The sequence below is a fragment of the Poecilia latipinna genome, unplaced genomic scaffold (assembly GCF_001443285.1).
Source record: "Poecilia latipinna isolate Pla-1442-1.1 unplaced genomic scaffold, P_latipinna-1.0 Scaffold829, whole genome shotgun sequence".
Lineage (NCBI taxonomy): Eukaryota > Metazoa > Chordata > Actinopteri > Cyprinodontiformes > Poeciliidae > Poecilia > Poecilia latipinna.
The window spans coordinates 28,650-51,399 of record NW_015113445.1 but is presented as its reverse complement, the minus strand read 5'-3'; the positions used below and the strand labels follow the sequence as shown (position 1 = coordinate 51,399).

Here is a 22,750-nt window from a genome sequence, read left to right as displayed (position 1 = left end):
AGGTCCATTGGGATGGACATTTAATTTAGAAAAAAAATCCTACAATTTTATATTTTCAAAAATAACTTCAAATACTATCACTTGAAATACTTCAAATTATACTTAGAGCACTTTTTGTAGCCTAGAATGAACATAAATATATATATTTGACAGAAAACAGACACTTACTCCTTCCCTCCTGTGGTTTCATAGCCATGCTCACTACAAGAATTATGATTAACAATTAACTAATCAGTAACAAGCAACATGCAAATGACAAGTTCAGTAAGCAAAACACAGAAAAATTTCTTTTCCATTCCAGTGGGCGTGGCATCTGAACAGATTAAGATGGTGACCTGAGATTTGCTGAGCTGCTAAATTTTGTGTTTACCTTTCAAAATGTAGCAAACTACTGATGCTGGTAACAAAATTAACATAAAATTAACCAAGAGACACTTCTGAATTATGCAATTATTGATTTCTCTCATGCGCTCTGCTCGCCTCTGGAGATGACAAAAGCAGCTGGACGATTTGCTGTTTTGCTATTGATCTTTACTGCTGAGCTCACTGCTTCCTGTTGCACCCTGTCCATTCAGAACACGCCCTCTGCTGCGGCCGGATTTAGCAGTTAAAGTCTTTCTGAAAACTGAAGCTTTTAGGAAATTTCTCCGCTACTCATTGAGAAATGCATTCTGGCTGAAGACTGTGTTTGCTATTTCTGTAAATAATCATTACCTTTCCTGTTGACTCTACAGCCACAGCAGCAGTCCACTGGGTCTCGCCAAGCAGCACTTGCCCCCGTCCCCTCACCACCACCTCAGCGGGCTCCCGTCCTCAGCCCCTGCCTTGCCTTTGTCCATAGCAAACCTCTCTACCTCGCACTATTCCTCCCTACGGAGTCCAGCCCATCGCCATTCGGCCATGTTTGCAACCCCAGCCACACTGCCGCCACCGCCGACCTTACCGACCAACAGTTTAGTGGTGCCTGGACACCCCGCTGGCACCCCCTACCCAGGTAAAGCCACACACCTCACACGCTTGGTGCTAGCTTCAATTCTTATCTGTCAAACTTATGTAATTGCAGCCAAAAAAAATTGAATTTGTGCCATAACTTTTATTTTGCATTCTCTCACATTACAACCACAAGCTTCACTTTATTTTATTGGTACTTTATGTAACACAAAGTAACAAATAACTGGGTGGAAATTGAAAGGCAAGATACATGTAGCTTTTCTTAAAGGGGCAGTATTATGGAAAATCATGTTATAGTGTTGGTTCCTAATCAAAAACATACCTGGAGTGTTACCTTGATTCTTCCATGCATGTTTGTGAAATCTTTTAGCTGACTTCCTCACTCAGCTCCTTCAGACTAGATAGCAATAATTAGCAACACTTGTACATTGCTGAGCTCATTAAAGGAGCTTCTTCTTCTCTTTTCTGTGGCGGTAGGCAAACAACGTTTTGGTGCATTACCGCCACCTTCTAGATTGGAGTACGAATCATATGCTTTCACTACTACAATCTCCCCAAAACACCCCGTTCTTCTTAAAAAAATAAAATAAAATACTGCTAAATACCACATCCCCAGATGATCTCTGAAGCGATTCCCTTATATCCAAATTACTTTTAATTGTATCTAAATTTCTAATTAACACCTCTCTTTCATTAGCTTACTTATTGCACTCTAAAAATATATATTGTATAGGAGCTACTTCTTTTGTGCAACACTGGTAAAAACATTGTTAAATGATTAATACTGTGATGACTTCCTGAAGGCGGAGTGTTAGAGAGAGCAGAAATTTCTTAGAGACAGAGGTCCAATTTCAAAGTGTTAAATAACAAAGTAAAAGGGGTGCTGTGGTGGCGCAGGGGCAAAGCACAACCCATGTATTGAGGCCTTAGTCCTCATGTCTGTGGTCGCAGGTTCGATTCCCAGCCTGGTGACATTTGCCACATATCTTCTCCCTCTCGCATAACCCTCTTTCCTGTCAAACTACCTTCAAATAAAGGCCACTAGAGCCAATAAAACCTTAATAAAGAAGTAAAATTTCTTTTCAGTCATTTTTGGTATATTTAGCATTTTTACAACAACTAAAGGCAACATAGTTACTTGATCATGCTTTAAAATGGCACTATGTGGCTAGGAAACATATAATACTGCCCCTTTAAGCACTATACGATAGTTTGTGGGTTTATTATCTCATTTATACATATATAACTCATTATGGCTTAGAAATATAGTTTTTTTATGCATAAAGTTTTAAAAAGTAGCTATATTTATGTGTCACAACAATTTAGTCAAAGTTCTGGCCTAAATCCAATCGAGAATATTCGACAGTAACCCAACAGCTGAAATTATTCTGAAAAATTGTTAAAAGTATCGACTCAAAAGGCTTGAATACTTTTAAAATCTTAATTTGTAAAAAAAAAAAAAAAAAGTTATATCTTTGTTTCCCTTCCCCAGTATTGTGCTTTACTTTGTGTTTATGTCCTCATAAAATAAGTCTGTGGTTATGAAACTAGTGGAATTTATAGTGGAAGCTATATTAGTGAAATTGCAAGGCACTGCAGATGTAGGGTCCTAATGTTACTTTTAGTTTTAAAAAAAAAAAAAGTTCTAATTTTTTAATAGCCATGTAGCATAGAGAAGATTTCATGTTCATTTTCCCTCAACCTGCCTGTATTACACTATGGAAGAGCAGGATGTATGCACACTCAGCCAACAGTGAATAAGTATGTCTTATTGGGCTGAAAACAAAGTAATGTATTGTGGACTCCTCTGGTAAGTACTTGTTTATTATTATTTTAATTTTTTTCCCCACTTCTGAAATGATTTGTGTGGATTTTTTAAGTAGCTAAAATCTACCAGAACCCACTGTTTATCTCTCCATCAGTGAGTTTATATAAAGAGGCCGTTTCTTCAGCGTACAAGGCCCTACTCATGGCCGCCGGTGTTTATCTGGAGCACACTTTGCTTTTGGTTTACCTTGTGATGGAAACATTGCTTTCAGTATTCTCTCCAGTTTTTAGAGATTTTAATTGGTTTCCCACAGTCCTCACAGCGGGGACAGGAAAATAAATCTATTTCGAACATAACATGTTAAAGTTGATGAAGTAGAAACTCTAGTAGACAGAAAGAATAAGGCACCTAATTATCTTCCCTGAAGGCCAGCAGCCATCTTTAAGATTAGCACTGCTAACATCAACAAGCTTAGTCTAGATTTTCAACCGGAAACACGCACCAAATGATTCCACATACAGGAATCCTTCTTAGGCATCAAAAACATGTTGTAAACATTGGTTTGATGGAGCATCACCAGTAGATGGACTGTATTTTTACATGTTTTTGCATTGGAAGAAAGGTCATATAAGGTCACAGTTAATAAAGCATTGAAAAAAATGTCAGCTAACGATTGGACCGCCATCCCAGCTGGAGACTTTAGAAATCAGCGAGAGCGCTGCTTTAAGTGAATCACGGTGCTCTCTCAAAAATCCTGCCAAAACTGTGTGATTTGCATCCTTTTAAAACTCGATACAGACTATAACTATTTTATTACCAAAAAAAAAAAAAAAAAAGACATATGGGGCACCAATTTGTGAAATAAACAAATGGAGTCTCCAGTGATGATGGGTGTCTCCCCCCTAAAAAAAATCTCTATATACATATATACATATACATTGCCTTGCAAAAGTGTTCCCACCCTTTGGTCTTTCTTGCGTATCGTCACACTACAACTACAAACTTCTATCATGACTGTGAAGCGGAAGGAAAATGGTACAAGGCTTTTACAAAGAAAATCTGAAAGGTTTGGTGTGCATTTGTAGCCTTTCCCCCCCAAACCCGCCCCTCCTCAGTCGTTACTTGTAAAACCACTTTTTCATGAAAATTCAGCTCCAAGTCTCTTGAGTTAAACCTCTGTCACCGTTCACCCCATCTCGAGACTTAAATTGTTGCCCATTGCTTTTTGCAAAACGTCAAGATTTTAGTCAGATTGGATGAAGAGCATCAGCATGCATCAGTTTTAAAGCCTTGCCACAGATTTTTATATTGGAAATTGGCCCACTCTAGTGTGGGGATCCTTTGATCCAAATAAGAAGGTGTCTACAGGGTATCTACCCTAAAATTTAATGTTAGTCTCATCGGACCAGGACACCTTCTTCCTTCATTTTTGCATCTCCTATTCATAATTTGTGGCAAACAACATTAGCTTCTTTTCTGATTAGCTTTCTTGGAATATTGCTTTATAAACTAAATACTCTCTAAACTTTATCACAACTTTTCCATCCTTGTTCTGACTGATTTGTTCTTGAACAAACCTCTTCACAAAATAGCTAAATATACAGCTCTGGGGGAAAAATTAAGAGTCCACTGCACTGAAGCCCATTGAAAACCTCATGGTTATTCCACCAAATGCTGATTTCTGAACTCTTCCTGAGTTAAACACATTAGCATTGTTCTTTCGAAATGAATATGAACTTGTTCTGCAAATAAATACTAAATCTTTGCTTGGAATTTCAGAGACATGTTGTCAGTAGTTCATAGAATAAAACAACAATGTTAATTTTACTCAAAAATATATTAAGAGTAAAATCAGAGAAACTGATCATTTTACATGGTCTCAGTTTTTTCCAGAGCTGTATATTCAGATTACAATACATAAAGTTAAACTCTCTTTACAAATTAGTGGCTTCTTAAGGCACTGGAATTTATTGTGGAGGATTGGAGTAAAGGGGAATAAGTACAAATGCACAAGATTTTTTTTTATTACCTTAATAATCCCCTTCCTTCCACTTCATTAATACTTTGTGGTTTATACCAAATAAAAGGTTGTAGTGTGACAAAATGTGGATGAAAAATATATACATATATATACATATATGTATATTCCAGGGGTACGAATACTTTTGCAAGGCACCAAAAACCAGTTGTGCTTTTCTGACCTCATAGAGGGCAAGAGTGTGTGTTTTCTGCTGGGATGACTCTTGGTTCTCTCTTGTCTTTAGATACCAGCCTGTTGATATCATTCAACCAACCAATCATGTATTGCCAGCCTCATTCGGGGATTCTGATTGGCACATTGTCACAGGCAACTCTCTTACCACCACCAATGAGTCCCCACGTAGAAAACCCTCACAGCATGAGCTGGAGAAACAGAGAATGCCAGGTGACTATTTTCTTTCTTCTACCCTTGTTGTGAAGACTGACTGGGCGCTCGTGCCTTTTTTTTTTTTTCTTGTGTCCCCCCCCCCCAACCCCCTTACTCCTTTCCTTTCCCCGCCTCCCATCTTTTTTTTTCTTTCCTTTCCTTTTTATTTTCTTTATTTCTTCCTTTTTTTGTTCTTTTTTTTTTTTTTTTTTTTTGGTTTTCCTCGCTCTCCTTTCTTGCAGAGCATGACCTCCTGAGGCAGGAGCTGAACAACCGCTTCCTGGTTCAGAGTTCGGAGCGGGGCCGGGGGCCGTCCGCTTCGCCGCTGGCCCCCGTGTCGCTCCTGAGGGCCGAGTTTCACCAACACCAGCACATGCACCAGCACCAACACACCCATCAGCACACCTTCACGCCCTTCCCCGCCAGTCTGCCCCCGGCCGCCATCCTCACCCCGCCCACCGCACCCCCCATGGTGCGTACCCAAGCCAGAAATGTGAGGATAAGTAACAAGAAAAGCCCCCCCACATCCACCCGCTTCTCCCCCCTTCCACCCGTAAACCTCCAACCGACTCACCTGTCGCACCTCCTCGAATCTCCTCTTCAATGCGCTCCTCTTTTTTTTTTTTTAATTATTATTATTATCTTTTCTTCAATTATTTTTTTTTTTTTCACCAGATAACATCCCAAAGCTTTTATGAATTGCACATTTCTCCCTGCTTTCTTTCAACCGTTCTCCCCGGAACGCCGTGTTCTTTCGATGAACAATATTCCAGAGGAACTTTCCGGAGAGCGGCACGCCCACGCCAGCGCCGCGCCGCGCTTTTACAGAACTCCACAGGCTAATTTCATTTAAACTCTCGTCTTCCCTCTAACTTACACTTAAGATTTTTGCAGATCAAACAGCAGAAATGCCCCGAAGGCGTTTTTTTTCTTTCTTTTTTTTTCTCTCTTTTTCTTTCTCTCAATTGTTTGCATATGGAAGCGTTCGCAAAGAGCAACGAAAGGCCCATTAAACAACTCTTTCTCCCTGTGTGTGTGTGTGTGTGTGTGTGTGTGTGTGTGTGGAAGCATTCCTGCAGATTACATGGCTTCTATGTGGGGGAAAATTAATTTATGCTATTTTTCCTCTTGTATGTGTTTGTGCATTTATGTCTTTAGTTTTAAATTCAAAGCTTCGCTCTCAGTCAAAATGACTTCATTGCAGATAAAGGCTGATGACATCACCGCCAAACTGTTTTGATAACTTTTCTAATTGCTTCCTTGCCTCAACTGCCATCAATTCAGAAAGAGAGAGAGTGAGGGAGGGGGTTGGGGCCGGCGGGGTTGCAACACTGGCAGCTCTCAGATTATAACTGTTCATTCATCATTTCCAGCACACAGCCGATCTCCGGCAGCCTTCTCAGATGGGTCCCCTGTTTGTAGCTTTTCGGCATTAGTTTAATAGATGTAATCCATCACTCTGTGACCTTCTGATTAAGAGCCTGCGGTCCCATTAAGGCCTCTTACAAAGATTATTCCCATCCTGTACATTAGAAATCAAAGTGCTGGTGTTTATGCCGCAGACTCGGGAAAACTACAGAGAGAGCGTGCAGCAGGTTTTCCCGAGCCAACACTCTTTTTTTATTTTTTTTTTCTTATTATTTTGTTATCTGGTCTGCTGCTCATTCCTGACATGGTTTGGAATTATGGTGCAGTTTGCAAGACGTCCCTTTGATCATGAAAGGAGTGATTTTTTTTTTCTTTTTCTCCCCCCTCCCCCCCCAAGTTTCATTTTATTACACCCGACAGCCCCTTTTTGTCCTTTTTCATGGAGAATTTACATTTTTTTGTTTCACTTTGCTCTGAAAACTTGTTTTTATTCCCTTAGAGAAACAAGATTCATGATGATGTCGTTGTTTTTCTGTGAAAGGACAGAAGCAGTGTTTCCTCATTATTTTCTCTCTCTCTCATTTTTTTATTTTTTTTATTTTGTTGTTGTTTTTTGTGTTCTCTTGATGCCCCGAGTCAATTAAACTATGCAACAGCCTTTGGCTAATGGCTGTAATTAATGAAATTATGAAGCTTCTATGTTTGTTTATTGCTTTACGCCCTCAAGCAGCTGGCTTGCCAAATGGTAGCAGCGACCGGCCGCGCCTCCCCCCCACCACCACCACGTCTTTGAACGAGGAATCTCCCGAATTGTTATAAGATGGAAGTATTAAGGTTTAATTTGGCAAAGATGTTTGCCATAAATCCGTGACAGCTACCATAAATTATAAAGGCCAGACTTTGTGTTTTTTTTTTTTTTTTTTTTTTTTTTTCAAGGCCATAAAGCGTCCGGCATTCTTTTTCAGTGTCAAACATTAAACAAGCTGCACCCCTCAGAAATGCAGAGCAGCTGTTTAATGAGCTCTGCTTTTTTTTTTTTTTTTCCCCCCTTCTTTGAATCGGTCCCCCCCAGACTCGGCTTCGGCTGCGTCTGCTCTGCCGCTTCAGGTTTGGATGTGACAGAAAGCAACCAAAAACGAAAACTCCCGGCCCGACCCTGGAATCTGATTCGTAGCCCTTTGATTTAACGATTTTAAATCCTGTAGGCCGAGAGGGCTTTACAGCAGCACTCTCTAAAACTACCTGCAAACGGCTTGTATGTTTGCGGAGCGCGCACAAGCTACCGTTTCCTGTAATGAGCAAATTTCAAAATAGAAGACCAGTGTTGGTGCGCGCCAACCAAAATACAAGGTCCGCCATTCATGTATCTCCCGCTTGGCTTCACATGCATTCGGGAAATGATTGGAGACATTTTTTCTTTTCCAGCATAAAACCACAGATTTTATTTTATGTTTTTTTTTTTTTTTATGCTAAAATCCGGCTGCAATGACTCTAATTGGCTCAAGCCGTGACACAGGAAGGGTTTCTTCACTTCGCGTCCTCCGTGAAACGTTGTCAGTTTCATGCTGATCCAGCCTAAATTGACTCCTAACCATTGCAAATGGCTTCATTTAGTTTCAGTCAAATGAGACTCATGCTGCTCATGTAATCTGCTCATGATGTTGTGCACAGACCTGCTTTTTCACCAAATTTAATTTGAGATGTGCTTTCTCAAACGCTGGGGAAGAAGCCAAAGCTACTCGCTTTCTGTGTTTATCAGTAGTGCATGTTGTCAAAAAAAAGTATTAAAAGTATATATTATTATTTTTTCTTTAAATATTACTCCGACTTCAACATAATTTGATCCCCATGACTGTACTTTTAATTGGAAAATCAAGCTTCGCCATGTTGTTTAATGAAATCCGTGGCCAGTGCAAGCCAGCTGCTTTACCTCCTGGACTTTTTTTTATCAATATCATTATAAATATGTGTCTGAATTTGACCAGCTGCACATGTTTGTCATGTTTTGCACTGTAGAAATATCCGTGTGAGACTCTCCCTAATTCTGTTCTTCTCTTCTTCTCCCCCAGTTCGACAAATACACCCCCAAACTGGACAATCCGTTCATCAGACATTCAAATGTGAGTTTCCTCTGTCATTCTAATGTAAATATGTGTTTTGCATTTGGCAAATCAAATATTTGGCATATTTGAATGTTGCCGTGGGGGCATTGATGGCGGCCGTGGCTTTGCGTGTGCTGAATCGCTCGCGTCCTGTACGAGTCTCTGTATGATTTTGTGTGTTGTTTATTTTGTTTGTTTTTTTTATTTCTTCATTTCCCTCCCTCCATCCCTCCCTCTGTCCTCCCCAGTTCTTCCCCTCCTATCCCCCGACCATGCCAGGCATGCCCCCGCTGCTCCCGCACTCAGGACCCTTCAGCTCGCTGCAAGGAGCCTTCCAGCCTAAGGTCAGACCCACATCCCCGCCCTTAACCCAGAGGCTACGAAACAGGCCGGGAATACCTGGAAGCATGCACACAAACTAGCGACTGCACAGTTCCGAGAGGAAATGCATGGGTTTTTACTTTCCAGATGCGCTATGCTAACACAACAGGTCAACTGAAGAACTACGTCCTCTCACGATGCAAAACATGAGCCGTGAGCGTAGATGCAACCCGATGTGACCCGTAGATGCTCTGGTTTAGTTTTGTTACATTCTTTTCCATAAAATGGAGAGAACTCTATACTTTCTGTTTACATCTTACAAATACTTGAATAATAATGGATTTTTTTATATAACTACACAGCATTTATGTGGAAACTTTTCCCTTAGTTACAGCATTTTTATTCTTCTGTTTTTTCAATGTATAAATATATATTATTTTATATTCTATCTTTGTGAGAGTCTGTTTCCTGTTATTGCTTGACATTTTGCTGCTGTTGCACAGAAATTACGGGATATTTCTACTCAATTCTCTAATATTACTATAATTAATAGAACCTAAGCCGATGTCAAAACTGGTTCCTAACCAAAGCTATCACATGTCGAAAGAAACAAAAGAAAATTCATGGTTGTATTTTGACAATACACTAAACTAGAGTCATTAATTCTCAATGTAGTCAACAAAACCGGCCAATTCAAGAACCGCTTCCTCTTTTTAATAAGAGTTTTAAACACAACCCAAAGTGATGACCTAAATCCGTTTCATCGGATGAGGTCAGACAAGAAATATGGTTTTGTTGCATTTTTATCCGTTTAATAGAGTAAACTCAGTACTTCCAGTCTTACAAATGCTTGTGTAACGTCACTAACTGAGTCCCGACCAGGTCAAGATAGACAAATTGCTATTCAGTGAAACCAGAGGGGGAATCAGGGAGGGGATGTGAAGGGTTAGGCCGGGCGAGTCTGTCTGACATATACTCAGAGGCTGTGACCTGGAGGAAGACACCAATCAAAGCTGGCCCAAATCCGCTGGCCCCAGTCCCAGCTGGCTCAGGCACTGAGGGACCCTTCTGTCGAAGACCGCTCCAGATGGTCCAAGCAAGGCTCTTACACAAAGCCCCTGCTAAGTATTCTTGGAGATGAGCTTGAGGTTTTTTTTCTTTCTTTCTTTTTGGTTTATATTAGCATCAGCTATATAGTAGCAGTAATTACGGATTAGGGAGCTTTAGTGTTACTGAGGAAGGCCAGGGTTTGATATTTATCCTGGTGACATAAATCTGGAGGATCACACTGTGGTTTTTGGAAAGATTTTGCTTTTGGCACACCTCGTTCCAAAGTCATTGAACCTCAAAGTAAATCATGAGGTTTTATTTCCCAAGTTAATTTTTTTTTTTTTTTTTTTTTTTTTTGCAAAAGTAAACATGAATGAAGCATTTAATTGGACTTATTTTAATTTTTGATGTAAATGGTGTGTTAATTACATTGGAAAATGTATTAACTGCTGCCTGAATGGCCTTGTGTGTTAAAAATATGTTTCTCATTTTAAGATAATTTACCTGAAAAAATAGAGGATATAATAAACCAGTAGAAGTAAAAAATGAATAAAAATAATCCTATTAGGAGCAAAGCCAACACTCTACCTTGTCATAAAATTTTGAAAAGAAAAATGTGAGAAATATCTAAAGGGAAAGGAGATTATAGAGGAGTCTGCTCCTACACCTGCAGAAAGAGAAAAACAAAGCAAAATCAAGAAACCATGGTAACAAACAACATATGCATATCTAATAATAACAATTACAATGACTCAGTTAAAATAAAAACAAAATAACCAGGAACTGACATTTCAAACCATCTCTACTGTCTTAGATGTCTGGTTAGCCTGATTAGCATTACTAAAGCAAATATGTGACTTAATGTGCTTTTTTCCCCAGAGCATGCAGACTTTGACATTAGCTCTCTGGTTTCCAAGGTTCCTTAAACAGAGCAGGTTGAAGGTTCACATGGTTAAAATAGGTCAACTTTCCTGTTATATGTTCAACCTTCCAGTTGGTTCTGTGTACATCTGCCATTTCACCAATCTGATGAAACATCTCAGAGTTTGGCAAAACATCTGATTCAATTACAAAACAACCAAATATGAACTGGATCCAAATGACCAGCAAACACTAAATTGTAGCTCTCTGATTTAGTAGCCTGAATAAACAGCCAACGTGCCAATACGATAAAATAGTTTTTTTTTTGCTAAATAACTTTTTGGTGCATTTATTTTCAGATACCTCAACAAAGCTGAAAACGGCTAACTTCAGGTCTTCTTTGTCTTGTAAAATAATCTCTGTAGATTATTTTACAGAGATTAAAATAATCTCTGTGTGACTGTGTGACCATGGGAGCTCGTTCTTATGCACAGTTTCATCAGACGGGGACGGTCAAACCAAAAAAATCTGCCAAATCTGGTCAAAAGCCTTAAATCTCCCATTGCATTTCCAGTCATGCTTTACAGAAGCTTGAAATTAAAAGCAACAGAAAAACTGGCAACAAGAAAATGATCAACAAGAAACACCCAAGTAGAAATGCACTAATCCACTTAGGGAACAGCTGAGTACACCTGCTGAGTTCAAGAAATCCCCATTGAACATGCCTAGATCACAATAATCTTCAAAGAACACATTAGGTTGCTAACGTCTAGTTTTTGTCTACTGTACTTCTGGCTTATTTTTAATACCGAGCATTTTTCCTGTTGTTTCTGCCAGGCTTCTAATCCCATTGACGTAGCAGCGCGTCCTGGAGCCGTTCCTCACACACTTCTACAGAAGGATCCCCGGGTAAGCATGGCCGCCATCATTCTGCCGTGGTGCTTCTGGTGAATGCCAAACACACACAACAAGCGAAACTATCGGGTGCGTTCCACTTACCTCAGAAGTCGGAGTCAGAAACGTTTGCGGTAATAACATTCCGGTTGACGTAGTCGGAGAAATCGGGATTTCAACATGGCGGCGCGCAAGTAGAGGTTGTTTGCAGTACCGCTTATGAACATCGTTTTAAGCGAATGCCACTTTTTAATTTAATTAAATTTAGCATGTTTCCACCACAGCTTACTACTGTTGATGTGACCAGCGGCCATACTGAAACGCAAAGTCAGCCATAAAAGTCTTCACTGGGGGTCGTCAGAGTTACTCCGAATTTTTGACTCCAGTGGGCTTTCCAGTTGATTTTTCTGACTGCAAATGGAACGCACCATAAGTCTTAGCGTCTTTAGAAACTTGTATTTTATGAGTCTAAACATTAAACCTGCTTTGACATGTCTATATTTCTGTTATTAATGATCCTCTGTTGTCCATACAGATGAGTGATCCATTCAGGACATCTGTTAGGGTGAGTTGACACATTTGTTGATTTATCTAAAACCCTTTAGTTCTCTGGCCAGGCCACAAAGTCTCATGTACAATCCCAGTCAAGCTGATGCTGGGCTTTGGAGTATCGGGGTTAAGCATAAGCTCCGTACTGGGTTCAAGCCAGGGATACATATTTCTAAATTGGTTGCCTGGTTAAAATTTCTGACTTCTGCTTTGTCGTCTGGCCAGAAATTCCTAATGCCAGCATTGATTTTTAATTTTTTTTTAGCTCGCTAAATTAAAGCCAGGACGCTGACTGTAGTTTCTCTTCAAATTTTTAGAAACCTGGCAAGTGGTGCGCGGTACATGTCCAGATTGCATGGCAGATCTACCACCACCAGCAGAAAATGAAGGTGCGTGAGACGGGCTGTTCTGTATCGTCATGTCAAACCAGACACATAGCAGTGATTGTTAAATAATCACCTACTATACACAGAGATTACATATGCTAAGAATAAATTACCCACAAACGAGCCGCTGGTTTGAAAAGACTAGGCAGAGCTGGTAACTGATGATCATGAATACTTTGGGTTCATTGTATCTACGCAAAACATGTAAACCAAAGTAAAAATTATCTAAATGTTTATATTTAAAACAGGAAACATCAAATTATTCCTTCTTCTAATGACTATAGTAATATTAATATCACTAACATATACACTATAAAACTACATTTTACCTTTTAATGTTAGAATAATGTAATGTATTCTAACATTATTGCCGATAACAATTTCATCTGGAGTTTTTTTTTTATATTTATTAGTTAGATTTTGATTCAAAGGCTTTCTTCGGCCTTTGGATCTTTGTCATCGTGGATTTATTGCTCCTAATCAGCTTGCATGGATGGTTTGACAGAGCTAGCCGGAACTGGAGAAACGCAGCGAAAAACGAATAAACCGCCCGCTGTGTCACTGGAAATGCCTCGCCCGCCGTTATCCACTGGCCTAGTTTTCCTTTGTCTGACTGTCGTCGTCTCTGCCTCTTTGAATTACAGCAGATGCAGCTCGACCCCCACAAGCTGGACATGAACGGGAAGCTGGACCTGTTCAGTCGACCTCCGGCCCCAGGAGTCTTCCCTGGGTTCCCCTATCCCCACGACCTGGCACGACCCCTTTTCCCCTCCACAGGTCAGCTGATTTCCTAAAACCTAAATGTAAAAAAATCACAAATGATCTTTTTACTGAAGCTTTTCTGCCTTTATGCAAATAAGAATTTCTAATTTCATTTAAAAAAAAAAAAGAAAAAAAAAACGGAGTGGGTATTTTTCCTCTCGTGTAGTGTTTGGTTAATTATAGGGCTTTTTCAGCAAATGTTTTGCCAGTAAAGGAAATCAGATTTGTCTATGAATATGCATGACTCTCAGATAGGTAATTGACTGATTTGCCCTGCGTTGGGGCGGGTGGGGGGCTACAACAGAAAGGAGAATGCCCTTTGACTGGTAATTATGCTGTGGTTTGTCAGAGGCATTCATATAATTGGCTCTTTCATTAACAATTCATGAGATGTGGTTGATGGTAACAATGTTTTGTAAAAGAAGCCATTTAGTTGTGTATTCAAAACCTGACCTTGCCGTGCCGCTGCAGGTTCAAGCACAAACGCGTAACCGCGGCAATAAAAGGGAAATGTGAACGGCAGCCCGCGTCGACTCTGTGTTCAACATGTTTTTGCATTTATTCACATTTTATTACTTCTTAGCGTAGGAACAGATCAAGATTTTTTTTTTCTTTTTAACGGGTTTCTGTGGAATATTTCTGTCGTCAACATCTTACCTGCACTTGAACTCCTTTGGTGTTTTTCATTTAGTGTAAATCTTGGTCTTAAAATAATTCTAATCTGACAAATGACAATTGTTTATGCAAATGTCTTTTTTTTTTTTTACTTTGTTACCATCATTATGTTTGCATTATGTGATTACCTACAAAGAATTGTTTAGCTGATAAATGATCAGTGGGAAATAGAAAGGAACATGTAAGGATTGTTGCTAGCGCACCACTGCCTTTTTTTTTTTTCTTTTTCTGCATAAAAGGTTTAAAGGTTAAAAAAAACAACATAAAATAACATTAGGATTAAACCCCTGTTATGTTTTTGATATTGGATTTAAATCTCCCACAGCAACTAACCTACATTAATACTAAACAAGACTTGTTTTGAAGGGAGTTTCTTAGAGATTAAATTCCCATATTACTGAATAATGTGAGTGCGTCTGTGTTGATAGGCTCTGCACACCCAGCACCCTCCCCGTACGGCCCCGCCCCCCACCCCAGTGGCTTCCTGCCTCCGAGCCATTTGGCAGGTAAGTGTAAGTAACCGCACATTCACAATCGTTTGACCATATATCTCCTCTTTCTCTCCATGCATTCCCTGCTCATTCTCCCCGTTTTTTGACTCGTGTTTGAACATGGGGTAAAAAAATTTTAAAAAAAGCCACCAGGGCGTCATTCAAATCGCAGATAGATAAAGTTTGGATCTCAGCTTTGGTTTTAATGATCCTATTGACCACGAGCTGCTGTATATTTTTTAAGGAGACATGCAGCTCATGGATGTATCTGGTATAACTCCGTCTGGGCTCATAAACACAAACATGGCCTCCAGACAGAGATTATGTTACACTATTTTCTGTGCAGCATAAATTTTGTCTTTTACGGAAACGGACTGGATTTTACATTTATTGTACTTCATTTATTTCATTTTTTTTTATTACAGAGAGCTTATTTGGACCTAGAGTTACCAATTGATGTCATTCAATAAACTGAAGATCAAATAATTTTTTATCTGAAGAAAATGAATAAAATAAAATGAAACATTCTAATAATTTCAGCTTTTTTTGGGGGGGGGAATTATTCATTTAAAATCGACTGATGAATGTTATTCATACATGTTTTTTGCCCCCTGTAAGTGGTCAGGCTTCTACACTGAAGTCAATCATTCAGCAGATTTTCAGTTTAATTAGCTCTCAGTTTCCCCGTCCAGCACCGGACCACCGTCAACATTGCTCCAAGAAATTCAAACTAATTTCCACATCAGGGAGATTTGTTTCTCTTGCCCTATCAAACTCCAGTCAGTGCCAGTAAATCCTGCATCCTGGCTGCCATACGACTTACCAGGCAGGGAGTTAGGATGGCAGCGCTAACAAAAAAAAAAAAAAAAAAAAAAAAAAAAAAGAAGGAGAAAAAAAAAAAAAAACTCGCTTGTAAGAGAAAAGCTGAGTAAAACGGGTTGGTGTCGGGGTGAGTACTGCTAACCGGCTCCCCCTCTTGCTAATCCCTGTTTGGCATTTTGCAGATCCTTTCAGTCGCTCCAGTTCCTTTGGCGGCCTCGGCAACCTTTCAACCAGTGCCTTCGGAGGATTAGGCAACCCCTCGCTTGGTAAGCGCTGCCCGGCTCTCTCCTCCTCCACCGGCTTCCCCTCTTCTCAGTCGGGGCCCCCTGTGGCCAGAAGCACAGCACAGAACAGAGCAGAGCAGGAAAGCGTTAGGCAACAGGGAGAGCGAGGAGAGGAAGGCAAAAGACACTTAGCTCTAGTTTCTGTGTCAAACCAAAAACCCCTGGCCCTGGGAGACCCGACAAAGCAGTACAACACACAGCAAAGCAAAGCAAAGCAAAGCTCCTCCCTGCCTCCACTTCATCCATCAGCGATGTTTCCAACAGCCTGGCTTTAATCTGACTTCACTGCTGCCAGCAGGCGCTCTTAGGTTTGCTGTTTGGTGACAATTCATCTATTAATTATTCGACAAGCCCCCTTTTTGCATCTCCATGGAGGGGCTTTCTCTTTTCTCCCTCTGCATCCTTCCCTCTATGTTTTCCTCTCGTTTTCATTATCCCCCCTGTTTCTGTGTGCCAAATCAGTCACCCTGTTGTGAAAATGGGATGTGATTGGACTAGACATGCTGTGGAATGCTAAGGTCTCCCTTGGCTTTTCACAGCTTTCTTCTCCAGAGGGCGAGTGAGTCTCCTCTGTTCATCCGGTGCAGAAAATGGAGAGGAGGGAAAGGGGGGGTGTTGGGGTTGGGGGAGAAGCCCTTCAGTCCCAAAGCAAAGCCTGTGTTGTGGGGAGCCATTAACCTCTAACTCTTCCAAGCAGCTTCGGGGAGAGAACCTCCAGAGACAAAGACAAAAGCAGCTTTTGTTGTCGAGTCTTTCTCGTCTTATGTGTCCTCAAGAAGGTTTTGTGCCCAATTAACTTAGAGAGTCCAATGTCTGTCTGCCTTCTTTCTCTTTTTCTTTTTCTTTCTTTCTTTCTTTCTTTCTTTTTTCCTTTCTTTCTTTCTTTCTTTCTTTCTTTCTTTTTTTCCACCGTCAGGGTCCAATAGTGTGTTTGGTTCCAAGGAGGGGCCAGGAGGACTGCCCACTTTTGGCAGCCCCCACCACGACACCTGGAACAGGCTGCGACGCACACCGCCATCTTTCCCCACCCCGCCGCAGTGGCCCAAAACCGGAGAGGCTGAGCGAAGCAGTTCCGCCAACAGCCATGACCGAGAACGAGACAGAGAGCGAGAGCGAGAACGGGACAGAGAGAAAAGAGACTCGTCCATCGGGAAAGAGGAGAAGGATAAGGACAGGTGGGTAGAGGACGGATGGCTTTTGTTTTCAGACACTTGGGACTTTGTATAAATTAATACTAGATATTGGTGAAACTCTCTAAAGTACTACAAGATTTGGGTTACCAGATCAATCCCCGCTTCGTCCATCTTCATCTTTTTGTCCTTGCGCTGGACACTTCTCTTGCCTGCTGGTGGTGGTCAGAGGACCTGATGGTGCCGGTCTATGCAGCTGTGGCTACTGCCCAGTAGCTTGCTACCATCAGAGTGTGAATGTGTGTGTGAATGTGTGATTGACTGAATGTAGTATGAAGTTCCTCTGGGATATCTGGACTTGATAAAGCTCAAAATGATGAAAGAGCAACTGGATCTTGAAAAATGTGAAACTCCAACTATTAATCTGACGTAGTGTCCATGTAAAGTGATTTGTAGTTGCCTCCTATATGTAAATAAGTTACATCACAAAGCAAACTAAAAGCAGATGTGCGAAAAAAGTTGACAAAAAGAAATTGGGAGAGTTTCTCTAAGCAAGGGTTTAGCAGATTGTAGAGGTGACTGAAATTCAGAAGCAGAAGGTAATTAAGATGAGGATAAAGTTAGAGAAAGCCAACAAATTGTTTTGGTTTTTTTCTTTTTTCTTTTGGAAGACTATGTTGGAACCAAAATAGTATAATTTGATTGAAAAGAATCTGCTTAATATAATGTGCTGATTCAACAAGTTGTTCCGTTGTACCATTACAGGGACTCCGTGGATCGCAACCGCCACTCTAACCGCTCCTCTCCTGCCTCGGCACCAGTCAGCTACCAGATCAGCAGTCTGATTCGCTCAAACAGTCAGAACTCTAGCGATTCAGGTCGACATCACAGCGGCAGTGTAGACCGCGTCCGGGAGGCGGAGAAAGAGCTGCTAGAGCGCCAGAGGGAGTCATCTCTAGCCGACATAAAGGTAAAGGAGAGCCGCTCGCCGGGGAAGGAGATGCTGGAGAGGCGGACCTCAGAGGACTCCATCAAACCCACGCAGCGTACGCCTTCGCCCTACTCCAAGGCCATGATCAATGAGCAAAGCATGAAGCTAGCCGGTGGGCTCCCGTCTGCGATCAAGGACATAGAGAGAAAGGAGCCTCCGTCTGCAGAGCTCCTCCACAAAGTGAAAAATGACATGAAGATTAAGGAGGAGAGAAAGGAGGAGCAAGAGGTCATGGTGGTGAGTTCAGAGCCAGCGCCCCAACCTGCAGTACAGATCCTCCCTGTACCTGTCAGCCAACCAGGAAACCCTCACCACCACCACCCACCGTTGTCACAGCAGCCTCCTCTTCCCTCGCCCCGTGGTAGTGACATCCCGACACCGGGCCTACACGGTGTCCCCATGTCACACTCTCTTCCTCTATCCATGAGTGCCATGCCTCAGATGGGCAGCCTCAACGTACTGGACAGAGCCCGTATGGCTCCCTTCATGGGGGTGAGCCCGCTGGCAGGACGGGAGCGCGTGCCACACACCGCCTTCCCCTGGGACCCGCTTCGAGAGGCCTACCGCAGCCTGGACCTGCAGCGGCGCATGGACTTCCAGCTCAGGGCCGAGCAAGGACACCGCTTCCCCAGCGTGTACGAGCAGGAGCGCGCCTACCGCGAACGGGAGGCTCACGACTATTCTCACCACGAGCACCTCCTGGAGGTGCGCAGGGAGCACGAGAGGATGCGACAACAGGCGGAGGAACGAGAGCGCCTCCACCTGAGGGAGGAGCTTGACAGGGCCCGCCTCCATCAGCTACACCAGTCGCCGATGGAGGGCCATCTACCCCACATGCCCCCCTTTATGCCACACTTAGGAGGCATGCCATACCCAAGACTTAGCCCCTCTACAGGACACAACGGTCCTCTGAACAGAACGCCCCCTACCGCCGCGTTAAGCGCGCCCCCGCCTCTTGTGCCAGCTGGCAGTGCCCGGCCAGCCTCACCCAGGAGGACTACCCCCCTCACCACCACCCAGGACCCGAGGGACTATTCCCCGTCTAGCAACCCCAAAGAAGTAGAGGCTCGGTAGTTTCTGGAAACTCGGCAAGCCTCGCTTCTGTTTTGTGGAATACCATGATCAAAGATGCACTGCTCCTTTACCAGAGAGGAGCGAACCTCCCCAAGGGAAAGGGTATGATTGTACAAAGTAAAGGTGTGTAAGGCTAATTAAGCACATGCCATGGCTATTTTTAGTGGACTGGATGTTCAATAATGTCGGTAAAGATGACACAAACGTGTGGATGTTTATTTCCGACTTAAATATTTGATAATTATTAATATATTAATCCAATACCTTATTTCTGCTTTGTGCCGAAAGGAAAGGTCCTAAATAAGTTTGTACATTTCCTATCTTTGTTCCATGTATAGATATGATTTCTATGAATTTTATGTACTTTGTGCATTAGTCTTGCCTTTTACAATATTTATCCCAGTCTATTGTGAGACATATCCTTTATGATAATGTAAAGACTTGATTTTGGATTCAACCATCAGTAATTTAACCTCATGGTACCTGGATATCCTCAATGATGACAATGTACATTGCTACATTATCAATTTATTTTGTTTATTTGGTTTGCCTTTGAGATATGCAGATAAATATATAAATATATATATAAATATATATAATTATATATAATGTTTGTTCAATCTCTGTAAAGAAAACTGATGTAAATAACCTGTTAATATTCTTTGCTGCAAGATTGCGTTGTAAATTTATTAGTCTTTTTAACCATTTCTAGAAAAACAAAATTAAACGAAACAACGTGGAATCACCTGCCTGTTGAAAATCATGGTGTCAAACAGCCAGCCAACGGATGGAAGTCACAAAGGGAGGGTGTTGTACGGAAGCCTAGATGGATCGTCTGCAATCTATGCAAAGCAGCACACAACACCCTAACAAAACGAAATCTACTGGAACAAACTGACAATACTGGAGAAGCTGAGAGAAACTTGGATTTAGCACATGTTCATATGTACCAATGAAAATCATCTGGATTATTCAAAGACTTCCAAGACAGAAACTGGACCAGCTCCAAACAGAAAACGGACACTGTTGGGTGGACATCAGAAGGACTTTATCTGTCAACCTTGTGGTGTTGTGCAGTTGTTTTTCTTAGACTCTTGTATACAAAAACAGTAGAGTTTTAGGCGTGGAAAAAAAAAAAGAAAAATGAACATTCATGGTTTAAAATGTACGGAATAAAGTTTGGACCTAATGTCAAACACTTCCGGTCTACCTTTCGTCCCGCTGTAAAAATGAGTAGCGAATCCGTCTGCCGGTCAAAGCTGCCGAGTGGTATTTCACGATGAGATTGATGGCTTCGCCGATAACTCTTCTGCCTCCGTTTTCTCACAATTCAGTGTTTTCTCATTTTATATCTAGCTATTACTATGAAATCATAAAGTCAGCTGAGCTGGGCCAGCCAAGTATAGCCCCGGCCATCAGATCATTTGACCATAATCTGTCATACATGGGCTGCAGAGCTCTTCGTGGTGGAATCAATGGGATTGGGCCAAGGCAATACAGGGAGGACTAATAGAACATTGATTTTGTATGAAAGCGGGTTTTGAGTGTTTGTGTTGCAGGTAACCGGTATTGACTGGCAGCCCAGCGGCATATTGACCTGCGGTCTGGACTCATTACGGGGAGCAACGCCTGGGAGGAAGGCTATCGGATGGCGGGGAAGAAGCTCCCCCCTTCCTCGTGCGTGCCACTCATCTGCTTTTCTAATGAGGCCGGAAGGCTCTCCGGAGTGGGCCGCAGAGGGAGTCCTGAGGTGCCCCCGTCCTGTTATCGACAGGGCAGCGGCTGCGCTCGCCGCCTGTCTGGAGACGGCCAATTCATCCTGATAATGCTTCGACTACTCATCTCGCCGCCCTGCGCTCTGCTCCTCACGATCCTGTGCCATGGTAGCAGCCCCTTAATGACAGCGTGGATCAAACCGTGGCCAGGTCATTAGGGGATGTTATTGAAAATCAATTGCGCTCCTGTGTCTCGCACACTCCAACAGGGTTTTTTTTTTTTTTTTTTTTTTCAAAATGGCTCCTTGAAAAGACTGTTTGCCAGAATCTGGCCGGTGTATTGGGAAGGCTTAAATCACTATCACTTTCAATTTAGACTCCTGGTAATTGAACCATATATTCCTCATGTGGGTAGCATCTGTCAGAGGCCGGCCTCGATTAGCACTGAGTGTTCTTCGACCCAGGATGACAAAAAACAACAAGGACTGTGTCTCACAAAAATATTCGCATGCTTTGTTACATTACGGCCACAGCATCCAGCTGTACAGACTCATTCATTGAGTTAGGATGTTCTAGAAATATCTATTTATTTCAGTAACTCCATCACCAAGCGGAACACATTGTAAAGATTAATCAGACTAATACTGATGTTTTAACACCTTTATTTCTCTTAATCATGATGATTTTCTGCTAGCAATCATTAAAAAAAACAAAATATAAGATTAAAGTATAACACCAGACCAATAAAAAATAAAAATAAAAAAAAAACACTGATACATTTTTATGTGCCACTTTTCTAAGAACTCTGACACTTTATGGGAATCAAACAAAACTACAAAGAGAGCGCAAAAAACAAAACACTTTAATACATAGCAGTGGGCATAAAAACACAATAAGCATAAAACAGGACATTATTTGTACTTTAGAAGCTGTTCTGAGAAGGTGCATTTTGAGATGTTTTTTTAAAACAGACATGTTTGCTTAATTAAGATACCTGCTTAAAGGTTGTTTTCAAAAGGTACTTTTAATCTGACAAACACAACTCAACAGGACACATATTCTAATTTATTGAATATGACCGTAAAGTGTAAGAAAACTGATATATTGTTTATAATTTAGTTTTTTCATGCTTCTTATAATTTAGAACAGGCAAGCTGGTATCAAAAAATACAAATGCATGCCACACTTTTCAGATAAGTGTGGCATGCATTTAAGTCATTTTGTTTCAACTTCACAGACGCATTTTTCCACCTCTGGTTATGAAGTGCCCTGAAATTTACGATTGTTGCAGAATTTGAACAAGTTCAAAGTGGATACTTTTGTGAGGCCCTGATTCATATCCCTCTTGTCACGGTGTGGTGATGTATGTATTTTTTTTTTCTGGAACAAAGTGTTTACCAGGTGAGCTTCGGTGTACAGAAACGCACTCGATCAGCCTGTCTTGTGTTTCAGCCGTTTTTACCGCTGCGGCCCTCCAGAGATGAAAAGCTCCATCAATTTCACTCATCGTCTGGCAAGGTCAATTTATTTCAGCACACAGTCTATCATCAGATGGGAAACGATTGACACCTCGCCTAACACATCCAACCTAAGGTGGATTATCAAAGCGTCTGCAGTTGTCACTTTCTTTTTAGTCATTACTCATGTGTGGGAGCGATTTTTTTTAAGATGATTATTTTTGTCTCTTACCAGGACTGTACATAATTTTTCTTTTTTTTATTTCCTCATTTCTCATTGACGTTGATTGTCGTTATAACAGGATTTCTTGTTACAGCGCCTTTGCGAGATAGAGAGAACGCTCTTTTTGGACATTTTTTTGTTTTTCCTCATAATCCCAATTAATAGGATACAGCGGCATTTGAGGTAAGACGTTGTCTTATTGTTCCAGTAATCCTTTTTTTTTTCCATTTATCTGAGAGAAACCTCGATGCTGAGGGTTTGGGATTGAATTTTCATGGTATAAAATGGCTCCAAAAAAAAAAAAAAAAACGCTTGGCACAGAGCTGCACCCCAGATTCAACGAGCAGTAGAACAGGCCAGAGGGACTTCTTACGGAGCACAATGGCAGCTAATAACACAGTGCCAAGCTAATAGGATGGGCAAGAAATGAATGGTTCGGTCCAAGCTTCTTTTCTCTGTCCTCCCCCGA

The 22,750-nt window shown here is 41.5% G+C and overlaps 1 protein-coding gene across 1 annotated transcript in view; it reads left to right on the top strand.

The window, feature by feature from the left end:
* fbrsl1 (fibrosin-like 1) overlaps positions 1-20,084 on the top strand; it is a 203,566-nt gene extending 183,482 nt beyond the window's left edge. Inside the window, exons 8-19 of the mRNA XM_015047490.1 lie at positions 735-994; positions 5,369-5,619; positions 8,564-8,614; positions 8,845-8,940; positions 11,666-11,737; positions 12,258-12,287; positions 12,589-12,660; positions 13,302-13,434; positions 14,523-14,600; positions 15,590-15,673; positions 16,608-16,866; positions 17,587-20,084. Coding sequence (XP_014902976.1) covers positions 735-994; positions 5,369-5,619; positions 8,564-8,614; positions 8,845-8,940; positions 11,666-11,737; positions 12,258-12,287; positions 12,589-12,660; positions 13,302-13,434; positions 14,523-14,600; positions 15,590-15,673; positions 16,608-16,866; positions 17,587-18,886 — 2,686 coding nt within the window. The 3' untranslated portion in view covers positions 18,887-20,084. The remainder of the gene's footprint in view (positions 1-734; positions 995-5,368; positions 5,620-8,563; positions 8,615-8,844; positions 8,941-11,665; positions 11,738-12,257; positions 12,288-12,588; positions 12,661-13,301; positions 13,435-14,522; positions 14,601-15,589; positions 15,674-16,607; positions 16,867-17,586) is intronic.
* The last annotated feature ends 2,666 nt before the right edge of the window (positions 20,085-22,750 follow it).